This window comes from Peromyscus leucopus, chromosome 6 (genome assembly GCF_004664715.2).
Source record: "Peromyscus leucopus breed LL Stock chromosome 6, UCI_PerLeu_2.1, whole genome shotgun sequence".
Classification (NCBI taxonomy): domain Eukaryota; kingdom Metazoa; phylum Chordata; class Mammalia; order Rodentia; family Cricetidae; genus Peromyscus; species Peromyscus leucopus.
In genome coordinates this window covers 53242714-53257931 of record NC_051068.1, presented here as the reverse complement: position 1 = coordinate 53257931, position 15218 = coordinate 53242714, and the positions used below count along the sequence as shown (strand labels likewise).

At 41.5% G+C, this 15218-nt stretch overlaps 1 protein-coding gene across 4 annotated transcripts in view; it reads left to right on the top strand.

Moving 5' to 3' along the window:
- Golim4 (golgi integral membrane protein 4) overlaps nt 1-14434 on the top strand; it is an 82278-nt gene extending 67844 nt beyond the window's left edge. For 3 of the 4 annotated variants that reach the window (XM_028867186.2, XM_028867185.2, XM_028867184.2), the window contains 4 exons: nt 1835-2002; nt 2336-2404; nt 12237-12308; nt 12713-14434. In XM_028867186.2, coding sequence (XP_028723019.1) covers nt 1835-2002; nt 2336-2404; nt 12237-12308; nt 12713-12862 — 459 coding nt within the window. In that variant the 3' untranslated portion in view covers nt 12863-14434. The remainder of the gene's footprint in view (nt 1-1834; nt 2003-2335; nt 2405-12236; nt 12309-12712) is intronic. The other variant, XM_037206670.1, reaches the window with a different exon arrangement.
- The last annotated feature ends 784 nt before the right edge of the window (nt 14435-15218 follow it).

Below are 15218 nucleotides of genomic sequence, written 5' to 3'. Positions count from 1 at the left end.
AACACATGAGGGAATGAGACAATCTCCCTTGAGAGCAAGAAAGCCGGAGCACAGAAGGCTGCAAGTGTGTAAGAGGAGTCAGAGGCTGCCAGTGGGGAAGGGGTGGGTATGACAGACACTTTAGGATCTGCTGCAGGACCCCTCGCTGATGGGATCTCCTGACATCTTTTTGTTTATTCTAGCCAATGCACTGGAAAAGATAGGCCTTTTAACTAGACGTTGTGAACCACCTCTTGTCCCAGGCTGTTGTATTTGATGTAACATTTTTTTTTTCATTTTTATGAACTTTTTCTTTTTAATAAAAAGGTGCTTAGTGTTTTTTTTTTTTTTAAACGGGGATTAGATTACAGTTTCTTTTTTATCTCCCACACAAATGACCAATAATTCATACAAGAAAGCCTATGAGGCAAGAGATTACAAAGTAATTGGAACTGGGTGTGAAGGGGATGACTTCTCATTTGTATGGAGAGCAGTGTCATTTGCACTTGAAGCTCCCAGCCAGGCTATGCAGTAATAAGCCACCTGACACTGCAGGGAGCTCTTGACCATGCCTGAGCAGAGCCCCTTGCCTGCACAGTGCTGAGAGGCTGAGTCCCACTCCATGGCTCCGTGTCCCATGGAGAGCAATTCCCACTTCAGTAAGTGTCCCATGGCTTACCAAGGGATTGGGGATGCCCATCTCAGGATCACTGTGAGGATGGGTATTATTTAACAGGTGTGCTAGGGTCTTAAATGGATAACCGAAGTAATTGCGATGTCAATTCATTTGAAAGGCATTTGTGGAACACAGTTACTCAGAACTGCTGTGGAAATACCTTTGACAGTGCAAAGTCTGATTCTTCCTATCCCATTCTTAAGCAATTGTTACTCTGCTTCATGGTAGCCCTAGTTGATAAAAGAAATTTGGCATGCTACACCTAAAGCATTTACTGTGGAGTTCTTTTCTACCCTGTCTCTTTGGTAGGTCTTCCTCTTGGGTCCTTCCACTATGGGCTTTCTTTCCCATCAGCTACTTTTTCCCTGTTTACATTTAATGTTCTTGCAGGGAGCTGCAGAGATACCTCAGTTAGTCAAGTGCTGGCTGCTTCCTCTCCAGCACTGACATATAAAGTCAATTGTGGTGATGCATCTTACAATACCAGTGCTGGAGAGCTGGAAACGGAATGCCCAGGGTTCCATAACATAGCATAATGGATGGGCCTCACGTCTCACTGTAAGATATCCTATCTAAACATAGAATGTGAACTGCTCCTGAGACATGACACCTGAAGTTAACCTCTGGCCTCCACACTCATGTACACTCCTGGGCAGCTACAAATAGGTGCAAGTGCACACACTTGTACACATGCAACCGACACGTCCACCTCACACTCACAGATTTCTCTCCGAGGGAAGTGGGTGTGAAAGCCAATGTAGCAGTGAAAGGAGTTGCTATTTGCCCCCACAACTCTCCCATCTTGATTATTACTGATCTGTTTTTCTCCACTTAGCCCTCTGACTTGTATGAGCACTGTTGGCTGGGTAGTGAAGTGTACATTACTTACTACTAGAATGTTGAGGAATCACTCTCACAAATGAAGTGCCCCTCCTCCATCAATCTGTTTCCTCCTACTGACAAAGCCAGGGGAGCTCCATCATGAACATGGAGATGTTCCATGCTCTGCAAGTCTTGGGGAAAAAAATTAATTTGAGCTGTCCGGCGAAGGACAGTTTCCTTTCCTGCCAGTGCGTGCGTGTGTGTGTGTGTGTGTGTGTGTGTGTGTGACCTTTGCAATGAACTTAAACTTGAGCCTCAGTTTTGAAGCGGTGGGCGCTTTTTATGAACATTTTCCAGAGGGCGGCTGTGGAGGATATAAACCCAGCAGATGACCCCAACAATCAAGGGGAAGATGAATTTGAGGAAGCTGAGCAAGTGAGGGAAGAGAATTTGCCAGAGGAAAGTGAGGAGCAGAAACAAGGGGAAGCAAAGCAAGACAATGCAGAAATGGATGAGCACTTGGTGGTAAGATGATGCCTGCTATAAAGGGTGGGTTCAGCCTGAGCGTTTCCGTAAATGCCTAACTGATGGGAAAGGCGCATGCTTATGTGGGTTGAGAGACGATTTGCCACATCAGCACATCATTGGGTTTTGGACCCTTAGGTAAGATGATATGCCTCTACTCCAAGAGGGAGATAAGGAGTGACTTCTTTTGAGAAATGAACACTCAGCATTTTCTGGCTACTGATGCCTTTGCCAGGATGCTTTTCATCCTGGTGTGCTCATCCTTTGACCCAGCATCCTAAGAGACGCTTCTCCAGGGTGCAGTAACATGAGCCTCTCCTTTTGTTCCTACAGATGGCAGGGAATCCAGACCAGCAGGAGGATAATGTTGATGAACAGTACCAGGAGGAAGGAGAGGAGGAGGTATAAGATTGGGTGCATGCAACCGGGCACACTGGGCATACTACCCTCAAACAAACCTCAGCTCTGTTGACTTTGACATTCAGACTTAAACGGGGTGAGCAAGGGATGGGAGCTTGAAGAAGAAATGGATCATGGCCGTCGAAACACTTAGAAGATAAGAAACCAGAGTGATTTTAAATGACCAAAAGTTTGCAATCAAGAAGACCTCTGGCCTAGTTAGATACATGTGATCTTTTTGAGAGTATCCATGCATGCGTTTTCTTGCATCCAGGAGAGAAGAACAAGGGTCTGCACTTCCAGGGAGTGTGTACTGACCCCTGTATCTTTCTCTCTGGAATATTCCCCATGCTGTCTCAGGGAGAACCTAGAGAGTAAAGTGGGACCCATCTAACCCACTCCAAGTCACCAATTGTTTCTTGTGACCTCTTCCCTATATGAATGCAGAATCTTAATTAAGCTTGACAAATGAGAGGTCTTGAGTTCAGTCTCTAGCAGACCCCCTCCACCAAAAGAAAAAAGGAAAGAAAAAGAAAGGAGGAGGTAAAATATGGAAAGGACTGGATCCCATTTGAATTAAGATGTATTTAGATAGAGTTTCTTAATATTAAATTTTAATTTGCTTTCCACTGTAGATTTCTGACATATTACCACAAATGAATCTTATATAAAAACTATCCCATTGTCTTATTTCCATGATTAATCAGCTGGTGAGTGCAGTGTGTGAGGGATTATCTCTAGCTTCTATCTCTCTAGTGAATTGTATGTGGTTGTGTCTTAAGGTTTCATTACTGTGAAGAGATACCATGACCACAGCAACACTTATAAAGAAAAACATTTAATTCAGGCTGACTTACAGTTCAGAGGTTTAGTCTGTTATTATCACAGTGGGAAGCATGACAACACACAGGCAGATGTGCTAAAGAGGCAGCTGAGAGTTCTACATCCCTATGGGCAGGCAGCAGGAAGAGAGAGCCACTGGGCCTGGCTTAAGCTTCTGAAACCTCAAAGCTCACCCCCAATGATACACTTCCTCCATTAAGGGCACATCTACTCCCACAAGGGCACGTGTCCTAATGTTTTCAAATAATGCTGCTCCCTATGAGCCTCTGGGGCCAATTTGCACTCAAACTACCACAGAATGTATGGTTTGCATCTGTTCAAGACCTCACATTTACTCCCTTTACAGACAAGTCAGTATTTTCCAAGTTAAAGCACTGGTTAAGGGCCACTTCATAACGAGAGTCTTGCAAACAGAAGGCTTTGTCGCTGGGGGGAAGGACAGGTGAGATGGTAGCCACAGACAAGTGACATGACATGACGACCTAAAGCCAGGCCCCCAGGAAGAGGGCAAGCTCAGAGTTTGTGCTCTGCAACTCACACCGCCCCCTCTGCTGCCTTCATGAATCACTGCCTCATTCTTACTGATTGTACTCAGCTTTTTAGAGCCAATGCTAGAATTGTGCTTATCCCAAGAAAAGAGAAAAGCCTGCCGCCCTTTATGACCACAGCCGTGTTTTCTGTAACGGGCTTGATCATTGCATTCCCTTGCATTTCCCCTCCTGCTGTTCATCTTCATGAAGACCCAGAGATTAGCTTTTCAGAAAGAGCGTTGGAGAAAGTAGCAGCCTTGAATATTAAGACATTTGCAGGAGAAAGCTGTTCATCAGGACTGCTCTTGTAACAGCATGTCTAGACCAATAGTCCTTTGTTTCCTCAAGTCAGATCAGGGGGAGCTTTGAGGGATTAAGAGCGAAACGGTTCACCTTGGCTTCCTTTTAAAAATTCAGAAGGGTAAACATAAAAGTTTAATCACTGTTTGCCGATTCCCTCTCAGCTCGGTAGTATGATCAGTTAAAGGGAAGGATAGAAACCCTGAGATGTGAGAGCAATGGAGGACAGTAAAAAAAGACAGACAGGCTAGGGCAGGCAACAAGGCAGAGGCTTGGGCTGTTCCACTGCAGCCGGCACCCAGAGGCGGTCCTTCCACTCCACTGTTCTGTTGTCCCTCTCCAAGGCTGCTAACACTGTTCCCGAAGCCCCAGGCCCTGCCTTGAGGCCTTGTAACAATGTGTCTATATTTTTTAACCCCCTCTTGCATTGGATCTGGAATCTCTCTCTCTTTCTCTCTCTCTGTCTCTCTCTGTCTCTGTCTCTCTCTCTCATACAAACACCTGTCATTTAAGACTAAATTCTAAAACTCTCAGAAAGCTTTTCTTTCCAGTCTTAACTGCCTCCCTGTCCACTGAGCATCCCTTGCACAGGCTGTGTTGAATTTTACCAACTCTTTCCATTATTCCAAGGCCTTCTGTGGAGGTGGGGAGATGAGCAGATGCCATATTTCTTTCAAACACAAATAATAAAGATGAGGTGCTGAGCAACCTGTGGCAAGATGAGCAGTGAACTAAAAGCATGGATGCACTGCATAGTTTTAGTGTCAGGGGTAGAGGGGCAGCATTCATGGACACACTTTAACAACAATGAAATACTGAGTGGTTTCATCCCACTGGTCTCTTTTTAGCCTGAGTGTCCTAGCTGTTCTAGAATGGCTAGGCTGTAGACTTACAATAGTGCCCAGTTTTCTTCCCTCCCGGGCAAAACTCAGATGTGTAGGTGTTAGTGTATTACTGTGTTGGTATTAGTGAGGGTACACATTCACGTCTATACCCATGAGTGTAATGGCCAGAGGGCAACCTTGGATGTCATCCCTCAGGGGATATCCACCTTTATTTTCTTAAATAAAGTCTGTCATTTGGTCTGGCATTCACTAAGTAGGCAGGCTGCCTAGCCAGACAAGCCTGTGTCTGCCTCACTGATACTAGGGTTATGTACATGGCACATGGGCTCTGAAGATTGAATTTGAGGTCCAATTGCTTACACAGCAAACACTTCAATGACTACTCTATGGCTCCAGCTTTCCACTACCTTCTTTTGTCTCAGCCATATTATCGTTCTAAGACATAAAAATGATGATTCATGACCATCATTTTTTTGTTTATTTAAGAGTTTTAGAGTGAAAATACTTGTTGAACTATTTCTCTCATATTGCTAGCATTCCAGATATTTTATTTCCTTTTGAGTGAAGAGACATATTTTGACGTATCTAAAAAAAAAAAAGTTTATGTATTTTAAAGTATTTAAATGTTAAAAATAGATTAAATGGCTGCTTTAAAAATCCAGATACTTTAATGTCTATAGTACAACAACAACAAAAAAGCAGATTAATATGAACATTCCAGGAGGAGAAGTAAAAGGTTGTTTGTCCATGTTCTGTAGACAGAAGGGCACACACCTGACACCACAAGAGCCTGAAAATCAGCTTTCCCAGGCCTGGGCTCAGGTGATAGAGTTCTGGCCCAGCAGGCCAGAAGCTGACAGCTCTGTCTCAGTCAACACATGAACTGGCTGTGGTGGAGCACACCCAAAATCCTGGCACTTTGGGAGTAGAGGCAGGGGGATCACAAGTTCAAGGTTGTTCTCAGCTACACAGCAAGTTTGAAGCCATCCAGGGATGTAAGGTCCGGCTAGGAAGAAAGGAAAGAAGGCCTTTTCAATGGGCACAGATTCTTCTTCTTCTTCTTCTTCTTCTTCTTCTTCTTCTTCTTCTCCTCCTCCTCCTCCTCCTCCTCCTCCTCCTCCTCCTCCTCCTCCTCCTCCTTCTTCTTCTTCTCCTTCTTCTTCTTCTTTTCGAGACAGGGTTTCTCTGTGTAGCTTTGCGCCTTTCCTGGAACTCACTTGGTAGCCCAGGCTGGCCTTGAACTCACAGAGATCCGCCTGGCTCTTCCTCCCGAGTGCTGGGATTAAAGGCGTGCGCCACCACCGCCTGGCGGGCACAGATTCTTTTAAACCTTGCTGAGCAGCCATTGTCACTAATGTTGTTGAAGGCTTTTGACTGTCTAGCATGCCAGTACTTCTGAATCCTCCCATGTTCAGCTTCTTAAAGTGAAGCCTCCTGGTTTCTAGCTAGGTACAGTTTCTCTCACATGTACAAGTGTTACTACATATGCTAGCACAGGATAGCTAGCCAACACTAAATTCAGATCCAGGGTCTGCTTTGTTTTGTTTAACCGTTAAGCAATGTTGGCCCCACTTGGTGGGATTCTTTGCTGAAATTTCTAAAGCACAGTTTTTGGAGTTACAAATGAGAAGTAGCAGTGTTGAGATGTCTTTGATAAAGCATGGTGCCAGCTGAGGCAGGATATTAAGGCAGACTGTTGTGGAAGACGTACATGATCAAAGGTGAGCTTTTGATCTGGGGCTATCAGCTTCAGCATATTGTAAAGCTCAAGAATACAATATCATCTGTTCTTCAGTAATGCAGTTAAGATGAGCTTGGGTTACTTTGGTCTCGAACATGATAAATGCATTAATATTATATATGTAAGAGTCTGTTGTCTCTATGGCTAGAATATTACAGACTATCATTTCTTGATTAATCAAAGAGCCATTTACATCATCAGTTCACAACTATAATTAGAATGACAACTGGATCATAAGCTAAAATTTGTACAGTAGGTCCACCAAGTAGAGAAAAGGAAAAACAGTCTTAGAAAGTTTATTTCCCAGCCAGCCATTCTTAACCATCATCCATTGTACTCAAAAAAATAGTGTCCTGTCTCAGCTATGACCAAAAGTCACCTTAAGAAGTTCATGAAAAATACAAACCCCTAGACCAACTCTACCCTGCAGTATTTGTATTTATCTTTTGAGGGCTCTAGAAATCTGAACCCTTCAAAAGCTCTACCTTCCAAGCAGCAGATATTGATATTTTGGGAACCTCTGTTTAGATAAATAGTCCTAGGGAAAGCAGCTACCTAGATAGTCTTCGGAAAGTATGACCTCTTAAACTTATGTGAGTGGTCACACCCATTTGCTAAACATTTTTTCACTAAATGCTTAAAAGGACCCACAGCTCTCAGACCACTCCTCCCTGAAACACACATATAAACACCAAGGGTCATGGACTTTATTCAACATTTTTATTTCGTGTATAAGAAATTTGAGCTTCAGAGAGGTCAGTTAAGTTTTTCAGAATCACATAATTTGTTTATTTATTGTTGAATTCTAACCACGGCTTACCGAGGGCTGGCATGAGGTTGACATTATTAAACATCCCAAGAACTGAAAGTTAATGTGGGAGATTTCTTGGTGGAAATGAATATGGAAAGAATGGTGGAACCAGAAAGTCACCATGTTGTGACCCCCAAATCAAACCATCAACTTAAGACGTAATCATCAATGAATGATGTCACTACATGAACAGAGCTCAGGGAACTTTCTACGGAGCACGGAGTGACTGGGCGGTGTCAACATCTGCTGTCACTGACCAAGGACAACCTTACTGTTAATAGGACAAACACGCATAGGATGCCCGCTGAGGAGATGAAAGTAGGGAGTTTTCAGCACCACTTCTGAAATGCCCTGGGCTCTTGAGTTGAAGCTGAATTTGTTCACACTTTATGAAATTTGTTCACTCACACACAATATAAGGCCCTAGAGGGATGGCTGCAGGCATAGCAGACAGAAGTGAACTTGGAATTTTTTAAGGAGGAAAGGAAGCCCGTGTCATGCATGATCCTTGTTCAGATTTTGATTAAGACAAAGCGACTGTACGTATATCTTTTATGACAGCAGCCAGGTGTGGTGACTCACAGTTGAGTTGTAGTCCCTGCACTCAAAAGGCCATGGGACAAAAGGACCACTGGTTGATGCCCGATTGGGTCACTTAGAGGGTGTCCATGTCTGCCTGGGTGGCAGGGTAAGGCTTTAATTTCAAAACAAAGTAAAAACATTTTCAAAAAGGCAGTCAAGAAAGAGTGTGAGTGTGGTCCAGCCAGCAGACTATAGCACAGGGTTTGGAAGCTGTCAGATGTCTAGAGAGACATGCATTGCCAGAGATGGATGCTGTGGGATGTAAATGGCTTTACATGGAAATTGCATGATGTGTAGAAAACTTAAGACTAATTCAGCAAAGGCCTGAGGAGATGGCTCAATTGGTAAAATATTTACGATATAAGCTTGAATGCTTGAGTTAGGTGAACAGCACTCCCATTAAAAAACAAACAAACAAACAAAAAACTAACAAACATGATAGCACACACTTGTTTTTGTTTTTGTTTGTTTTTCCTAGATAAGAATTTCTTTACTGCTGTTGGTTTTTTATAAAGTAGCTGTTCCCATAGTATTCATGGGAATCCTGGGATAACCTGAAGACATTTACATAAGGTTAATGAGGGTTAATGAGGTTATTTACATTACAGACAATAGTTATGGGTGAGATCAGAGTTACTTCACATATGTTAACATAACACAGCACACCGTAATGAATTATATGCAAGAACAGTTATATTCTTAAGTGTTTTATTAATATATTTTTTTAAATTTTGTAACTTTCTTTTTTTAAATTTTTTTCTATTAAGAAATTTTTTATTCATTTCCCATACCAACCACAGATCTCTCTCTCCTCCCTCCTGCCCCCAGCCTTCCTGAGCCAGCCCCATTCCCTCCTCCTCTGACAAAGTAAGGCTTCCCATGGGGAGTCAGCAGAGTCTGGAACATTCAGCTGAAGCAGGTCCACACCTCTCCCCCTGCATCGAAGATGGATAGCACACACTTGGAATCCCACCACTGAGAAGACAGACAGGAGCACCCCTGAGGCTCACAGGCCAGACTAGGGAAATAGGTGACCGTCAGGGTCAATGAGAGACTGAGTTTAAAAAAAAAAAAATAGGGTGAAAGCCTGAGGAAAACACCCGACATTGGTTTCTGACCTCCAACTTCCGGTGCACCTGCACACACACACACACGCACACGCACACACACACACACATATGCGCACACACATGCACATATACAGGTGTATACATAATTCATTGAAAAGGGTAGGCATGTCATAGATGATACAAGTATGGCCATGTTGACATTAGTGGCTGTAAGAGTCTTAGTAAGTGATTCTATTTATTGGCATGCACTTGAAGGTTTTCATAATGAAAACTGTTATCCCAGTATGCTATAAGAGATTTGTAATCATAGCACTCCAGGAGCTGAGGCAGGAGGATTGTGAGTTTGAGATGAGACCCTGTCTAAACCAAAGCAAAACAACAAAATTGACCTCACTGTTTATATAGAAAGAAATATTCAGAGGCAAGCCTTTGGTTCAGGTTGGTCTATCCACACAGTATATGTTAAGAGGTAGAAAACTCCCATAAGCATAGTCTATTTTGTAAATAAAGTTTTATTGGAATAGAGCCAGGCCTATTTATTTGCATATTGTGTACAGCTGTTTTGCTCTACATCGGTAGAGTTGTGTTGTGTGACAGAGACAGAATGGTTGAGGAAGCCTGAGCAGTTACTATCCCCCCCCCCCAACAAAAAAGAGTTCCATCCTCTGATTTAGGAATTTTTCTCACTGCACTGCAAGGGTTCTAAGCACTTCTTCCATTCTCAACTAACTCACTTTTAGCCAAGTAATGCATTCTTCATTAAAGTTACAGAACTTTAATTCTGTCTTTGTTGGTCGAAGTCGACAGGAACACTTGAGCAATTTAATAATGCTTCTGTTTGTCAGCTCTGAATGTAATGAAGAATATATGTTCCACTGCCCTCATCCCAGTATCCTATGGAATGTCACTGTGAGAGTCTATGACTAATGGCAGAAGAGATGTCATGGACCATTGATAAAGACATAAAGTGAGACACAAATATCTTTAGCTCACCCTATCAGAAGTTGTGAATACAGAGGACGTTCTATGCCTCTGATCTAATTATTTGGAATGAATACAGTGTAGGGGCTCTAGGTCCAGCTGATAGTAGAATGACTAGACTCATGAAGACTTCCACCCGGCCTGGATAGCTTGGAAAAGACATCCTTTCAGGCTACAGACAGGCCAACATCTATCCACAGCTCATTGGGAGACTGAACTGTTCTCATTTCCCTCATCCTGTTTGGATGCTTTGACTGTAGCACCTCACCCATTTTGTACAGTGCCAACAGCCACTCCTCCATCTCTTCTTCTCCCAAATCTCTTACTGCCCAGTGCTGTTCAAGAGGGCTCAATCATGTACCATGATCCTAGAAGAGACTGGCTTGGTACCAGCACAGTCTTCTGAGACTCTTTGTAATATATGCAAATGACTTCTGTCTTTTGGCATACATATGATTTCAGAAGTTAACAAGTTAGAAACTGCATTATCGTCTATTTCTATAAGATGTGATCATTAGAGGTTATTTAGTAAGAGTATTTGGATGCTTTCTTTGATTTACATTTTCAGATAAATGCTTTCGATCAATGAAACTATGATAATAGTGAACACAACATAAAACAATTTCAAACAGAAATGTGCTAGAACATTAGAAACATTAGAAATAAAATATTTCATAAAGAAGTTATGATTATTTTGTCCTATTTTCTATACATTTTAGCTAGATAAATTTATTCCTAGATACATCAGTTTTCTACCTCATTTTACATAGACAATGGTATCTTTTGTACCTATGGAGAAGAGATATTTTTGCATTTATTTATTCATCCACCTCATTGTTTAGCTGTTACTTATTAAAAAATTCTGACTTGCTGATGGAAGCAAATGCAGAGACCCACAGCCAAGAACTTGGCTAAGCTCCTGGAGTTCGTTTAAGAGAGGGAGTAGGGATTATAGGAGCAAGCGGGTCAGGATTATGATGGGGAAAACCACAGAGATATCTGACCCCAAGCTAGTGGGAGCTCATGGACTCTGGACTGACAGCTGGGGAGCCTGCAGGGGACCGCACTAGGCCCTCTGAATGTGGGTGAAAGTTTTGTGGCTTTATATGTTTGTGGGTCTCCTGGCAATGAACCAGGACTTATCAGAGGTACAGGAACTGGCTTTTTAGAGTCCATTCCCTATGGTGCAATGCCTTACTCAGCTGTGATGCAGGGGGGGGGCTTGATCCTGCTCCAGTTTAATATGCTAGCTAGCCTGAGTTGACTACCTAAGGGAGGCTTTACCCCCATGAGGGGAGAATGGAGGAAGTAGGAGAAGAGGAGGAAGGGGGAACAGGGATTGATATGTAAAATGAAAAAAAGTTTTAAATAAATAAAAAAAGAGAGAAAATTCTGACTTGCCTGGAACGTACCTGGTTATTGATAACAGCAAATAAGACAGGCTATTTTGCCTTTCTAAGACTTCTGTCCCATCAGCCTTGTAGATTCCTGGGTTTCTTCCATTTGGACGTGGAAATACAACAGTTTGTAAAGAAAGCTGAATCCCTTTATCGGTTGACTTTGTAGAGCTCACCCATATTCAAACAAAACAGAAATCAAATCCATGGGTCCTTCTTTGAGAATCACATTGATTTTGAGACTTTTCTTCTTGACAGTTTCATATATTTATATAGTGAATTTTAACCATTTTCCTCCCCGTTGCCCCTTCCCATCCTCCTCCTTGGCCTCACTCCCTCCCCCTCTAGATGCTTCTTTTCAACCAGTCTTCCTATGTTCTTGTCTTCCTTTGGGGTGTGGCCCACCGAGTCTCATTAGTGTTTCTTGCCCAAGCATGAGAGGGAGTCATTTACTGGAGCAAATGTTTCTTCTGGGTTCTACAGCGCCGAAGAGAACAGCGTCTGTTCCTCCAGCGACCATCACCTGCCAATGCTTCCTCCAGAGGCATATCGCACATCTTCTCACATCCACAGGACAAGTTAAACTTTGGGCTTGTATCACTTTTCAACTTGAGTTTTAGTTCCTTTTTTTTGCAAAGATGTGCAATTTTGAGTGAATATCTTAGAAATCGAATCGTTTTGTTTACAAGTGTTTAAATGGGAAAGCATCACTCAGTCTGTGTGATTGTGTTTTAGGTTCAGGAAGATTTGACTGAAGAGAAGAAAAGGGAGTTGGAACATAATGCTGAAGAGACTTATGGTGAAAACGTATGTTGATTTCTTTGGATATGGGCATGAGTGTGTATGTGTGCCTGCATGTATATATGTGTGTCGTGTGTATATATGTATGTATGTATGCAGGAATGTGTGTGTTGGCCTACTCTGCCCTGGAATGTCACATTTCCATATAGAAATCAAACACATGCACACAGACAGGGACCAGCAGCATATTCTCTGCACCTCTAAGGCAATGAAAAATTTAGCAGGCCCATCTAGAATAAAGGAAAGTTATGATAACTGGAATGTTGAGAGGCTGTAGTATTGTTTATGAAATCATTTTCTTCGCACCTTCTGTTCCTCCAAAATGAATAACTTTCCATCTTTGTTGAAGAGAATTATCAGTCACAAATGCTGCATCCTCTCTTAGATTTGTTTTTTCTCTTATCCTTTAGGCTGATGATAAAAATAATGATGGCGAAGAACCAGGAGCTCAAGATGGTGCCCATCCCAAAGGAAGAGAGGAGCATTATGAGGAGGAGGAAGATGAGGAAGAAGACGGAGCTGCTATCGCTGAGAAATCACATCGCAGAGCCGAAATGTAGCCGGACCCAATTTCTAGACTATGCTCAGCCAACACATTTTTTTTCAAGCTGCTCTAAAACGAATCCCGCCTACTGAATTCTAGAATATTTAATGACATACAAAAGTGAGGGTTTAGACTTTTTTAACTTTTATATTAGAAATGCTATACATTTATATGAATATATTTTGATAACTTAGCTTAGAACTTCTTTTATAGTCAAGTTAAACATGGACAAGAAGACAAACAATGAGACATGCCCTCAGGTCTGAATCTCATTCCTCAGAGATGGTGTGATGTTGTAAAGTGCGTGGCTTTTGTGCATGTCTCGGCTCATTACTTTTTTGTTTTCTGGCTTCCAGGTAGTCTACTGTTTATATTGGATAAAAGGCAGGATTGGATTTAGAAACAAGGCCTACTGAAAAAAACTGTGCGAATGTCGAGGGAGTGGCTGGTAGCTAAGTGGCTGTTCTTGCAGGTTCTTATGTACAGCTCTGATAGGATGTCACTACTGCAGGCTGTCTGGAAATGAGGTCCATCTGCACAGTTGACATGCAATTGGAAAGCCTTTTTTTTTTTGTGGTGGAGCAAAGATGTTGTTTTTTAAACTTTCAGGTCAGTTAGAAGAATATTTACCACTGCTTAAAATCACAGCTGTCATGCTTGAGGGGAACCAAGTATGAAAGTTGAATAATATTAATATGAAAGTATCCTGGACTTAGTCTTTTGTTATAGAGGCCAAACAGGGGCTGACACACTTAAAAACTGATGTAGTATGTGTGATGGTGCTTCCTGGGTGAACTCCCAGTTTCCATCATTTCTTATCTAAATTTTCTTAGTTCTAAGCTCATCAGTATCCTGTTTCTACAGCATATGTTTCTCCCTTAAGCTCTGTGCCTTGGTGTGTAACTATTTGGATCATAGTTATGGATATGAAAGCATGCAATGCTACAGTTTAATAAGATTATTTTTCAGAACTATATAGTGAAATATCTTTAGCACTATGATAGGAATTCCCCTCTCAATGACTTTAACTATGTACCCAGAATTGACCTGCCTTTGCCTATATATAAGGTATTTTAATGGCTATGAATAATAATATATCCCTGAGGAAAAAATTCAAAGTGAAAATTTTTTCCTAAAATGAGCACATATTTTAGTTTGTACCATTAATATTGTTAAACACGTAGAACTGGGCCACAATTCATCTTTGTGTGGTTTTTAGATACTACTTTCAAAATAATAAAAATGAGTTTCAGTTTCTGCTATTATTGTATGAATGTAATTTTAGTTTTTAATAACCACACTTATATATGGTTTTGATTTTCCCAGCTGAGCAATTGTGTATGTGTGCATAGAAATGTTCTGTTCAATTGTATTTTGGATAACCAGTAACCATAAATCAAATCTCATCTTTATGTATAAAAGCCCCTTATGTAATGTAAAATGTATGATATTGTACATAATACTCAGAATACAATTATTTTGGTAAATTAGTTTGTATTTTAATGTCCCAGTTGCAGTATTTAATTATTTGAAACTTGGGTAATAATCAATAAAGCTATGAAAAGTGATGGGTAAGTCTTCTAAAGCATATAATTTCCTGGTTTGTGATCTATGGTTTTTCTTTATAAGAAGAATATAAATTAATGAATTATTAAATGCCTTTCCCAAACTGCTTCATTTTCTTTCTTTTTCTACTTTGGCACTTGACTTCTCATAGCCCATCCTCTTACCTAAAGAAGAAGCTAAGGACTTTTGTTGTCTTTAATCTAACTTTGGGGGCTAGAATGATCTAGAAAAACATGAGAAAGCGTGAGTATCATGTTCACAATCCATGTGTACATCTCTCTATTAAGTCACCAATCATGAACTATTCTGGAATATTTCTAACTCCATGTTAGAAGAACATTCTAGTGAGAACTAAATCAGACCTGATCTCCATTAATGACCAGAATCGATGTAAATTATCACTTAAATTCATCTTGCCAATTAGTGTATAACTTTGGGTTGACCAAGAGTCAGAGGAGGGTTGGGAGCTGATTCAGTTGCTTCAGGACTTGGCTGCCCAAGTATGAGGACTTGAGTTACGTCCCTAGCACCTAGCATCTTAGCATTGGAAAGGTATAAACAAGAGGATCTCTGGGGCTTGTGGGCCAGCAGGGTAGCCAAAAAAGTGAGTTCCAAGTTCAGAGAAAGACTCTGCCTCAATAAATAAGAGAATGAGAAATGAAGATACTGAATGTGGAACTCAAAGTATTCCATGCCTGTGCATTTATTAGAAGGACAAGAAAGCACTCAGTTGGGCATGTGTGCAAACAAAAGAGCACAGATGTGATGACTGGGTCTTTGCAACTGTGATCAGAGAAGATCTAGCA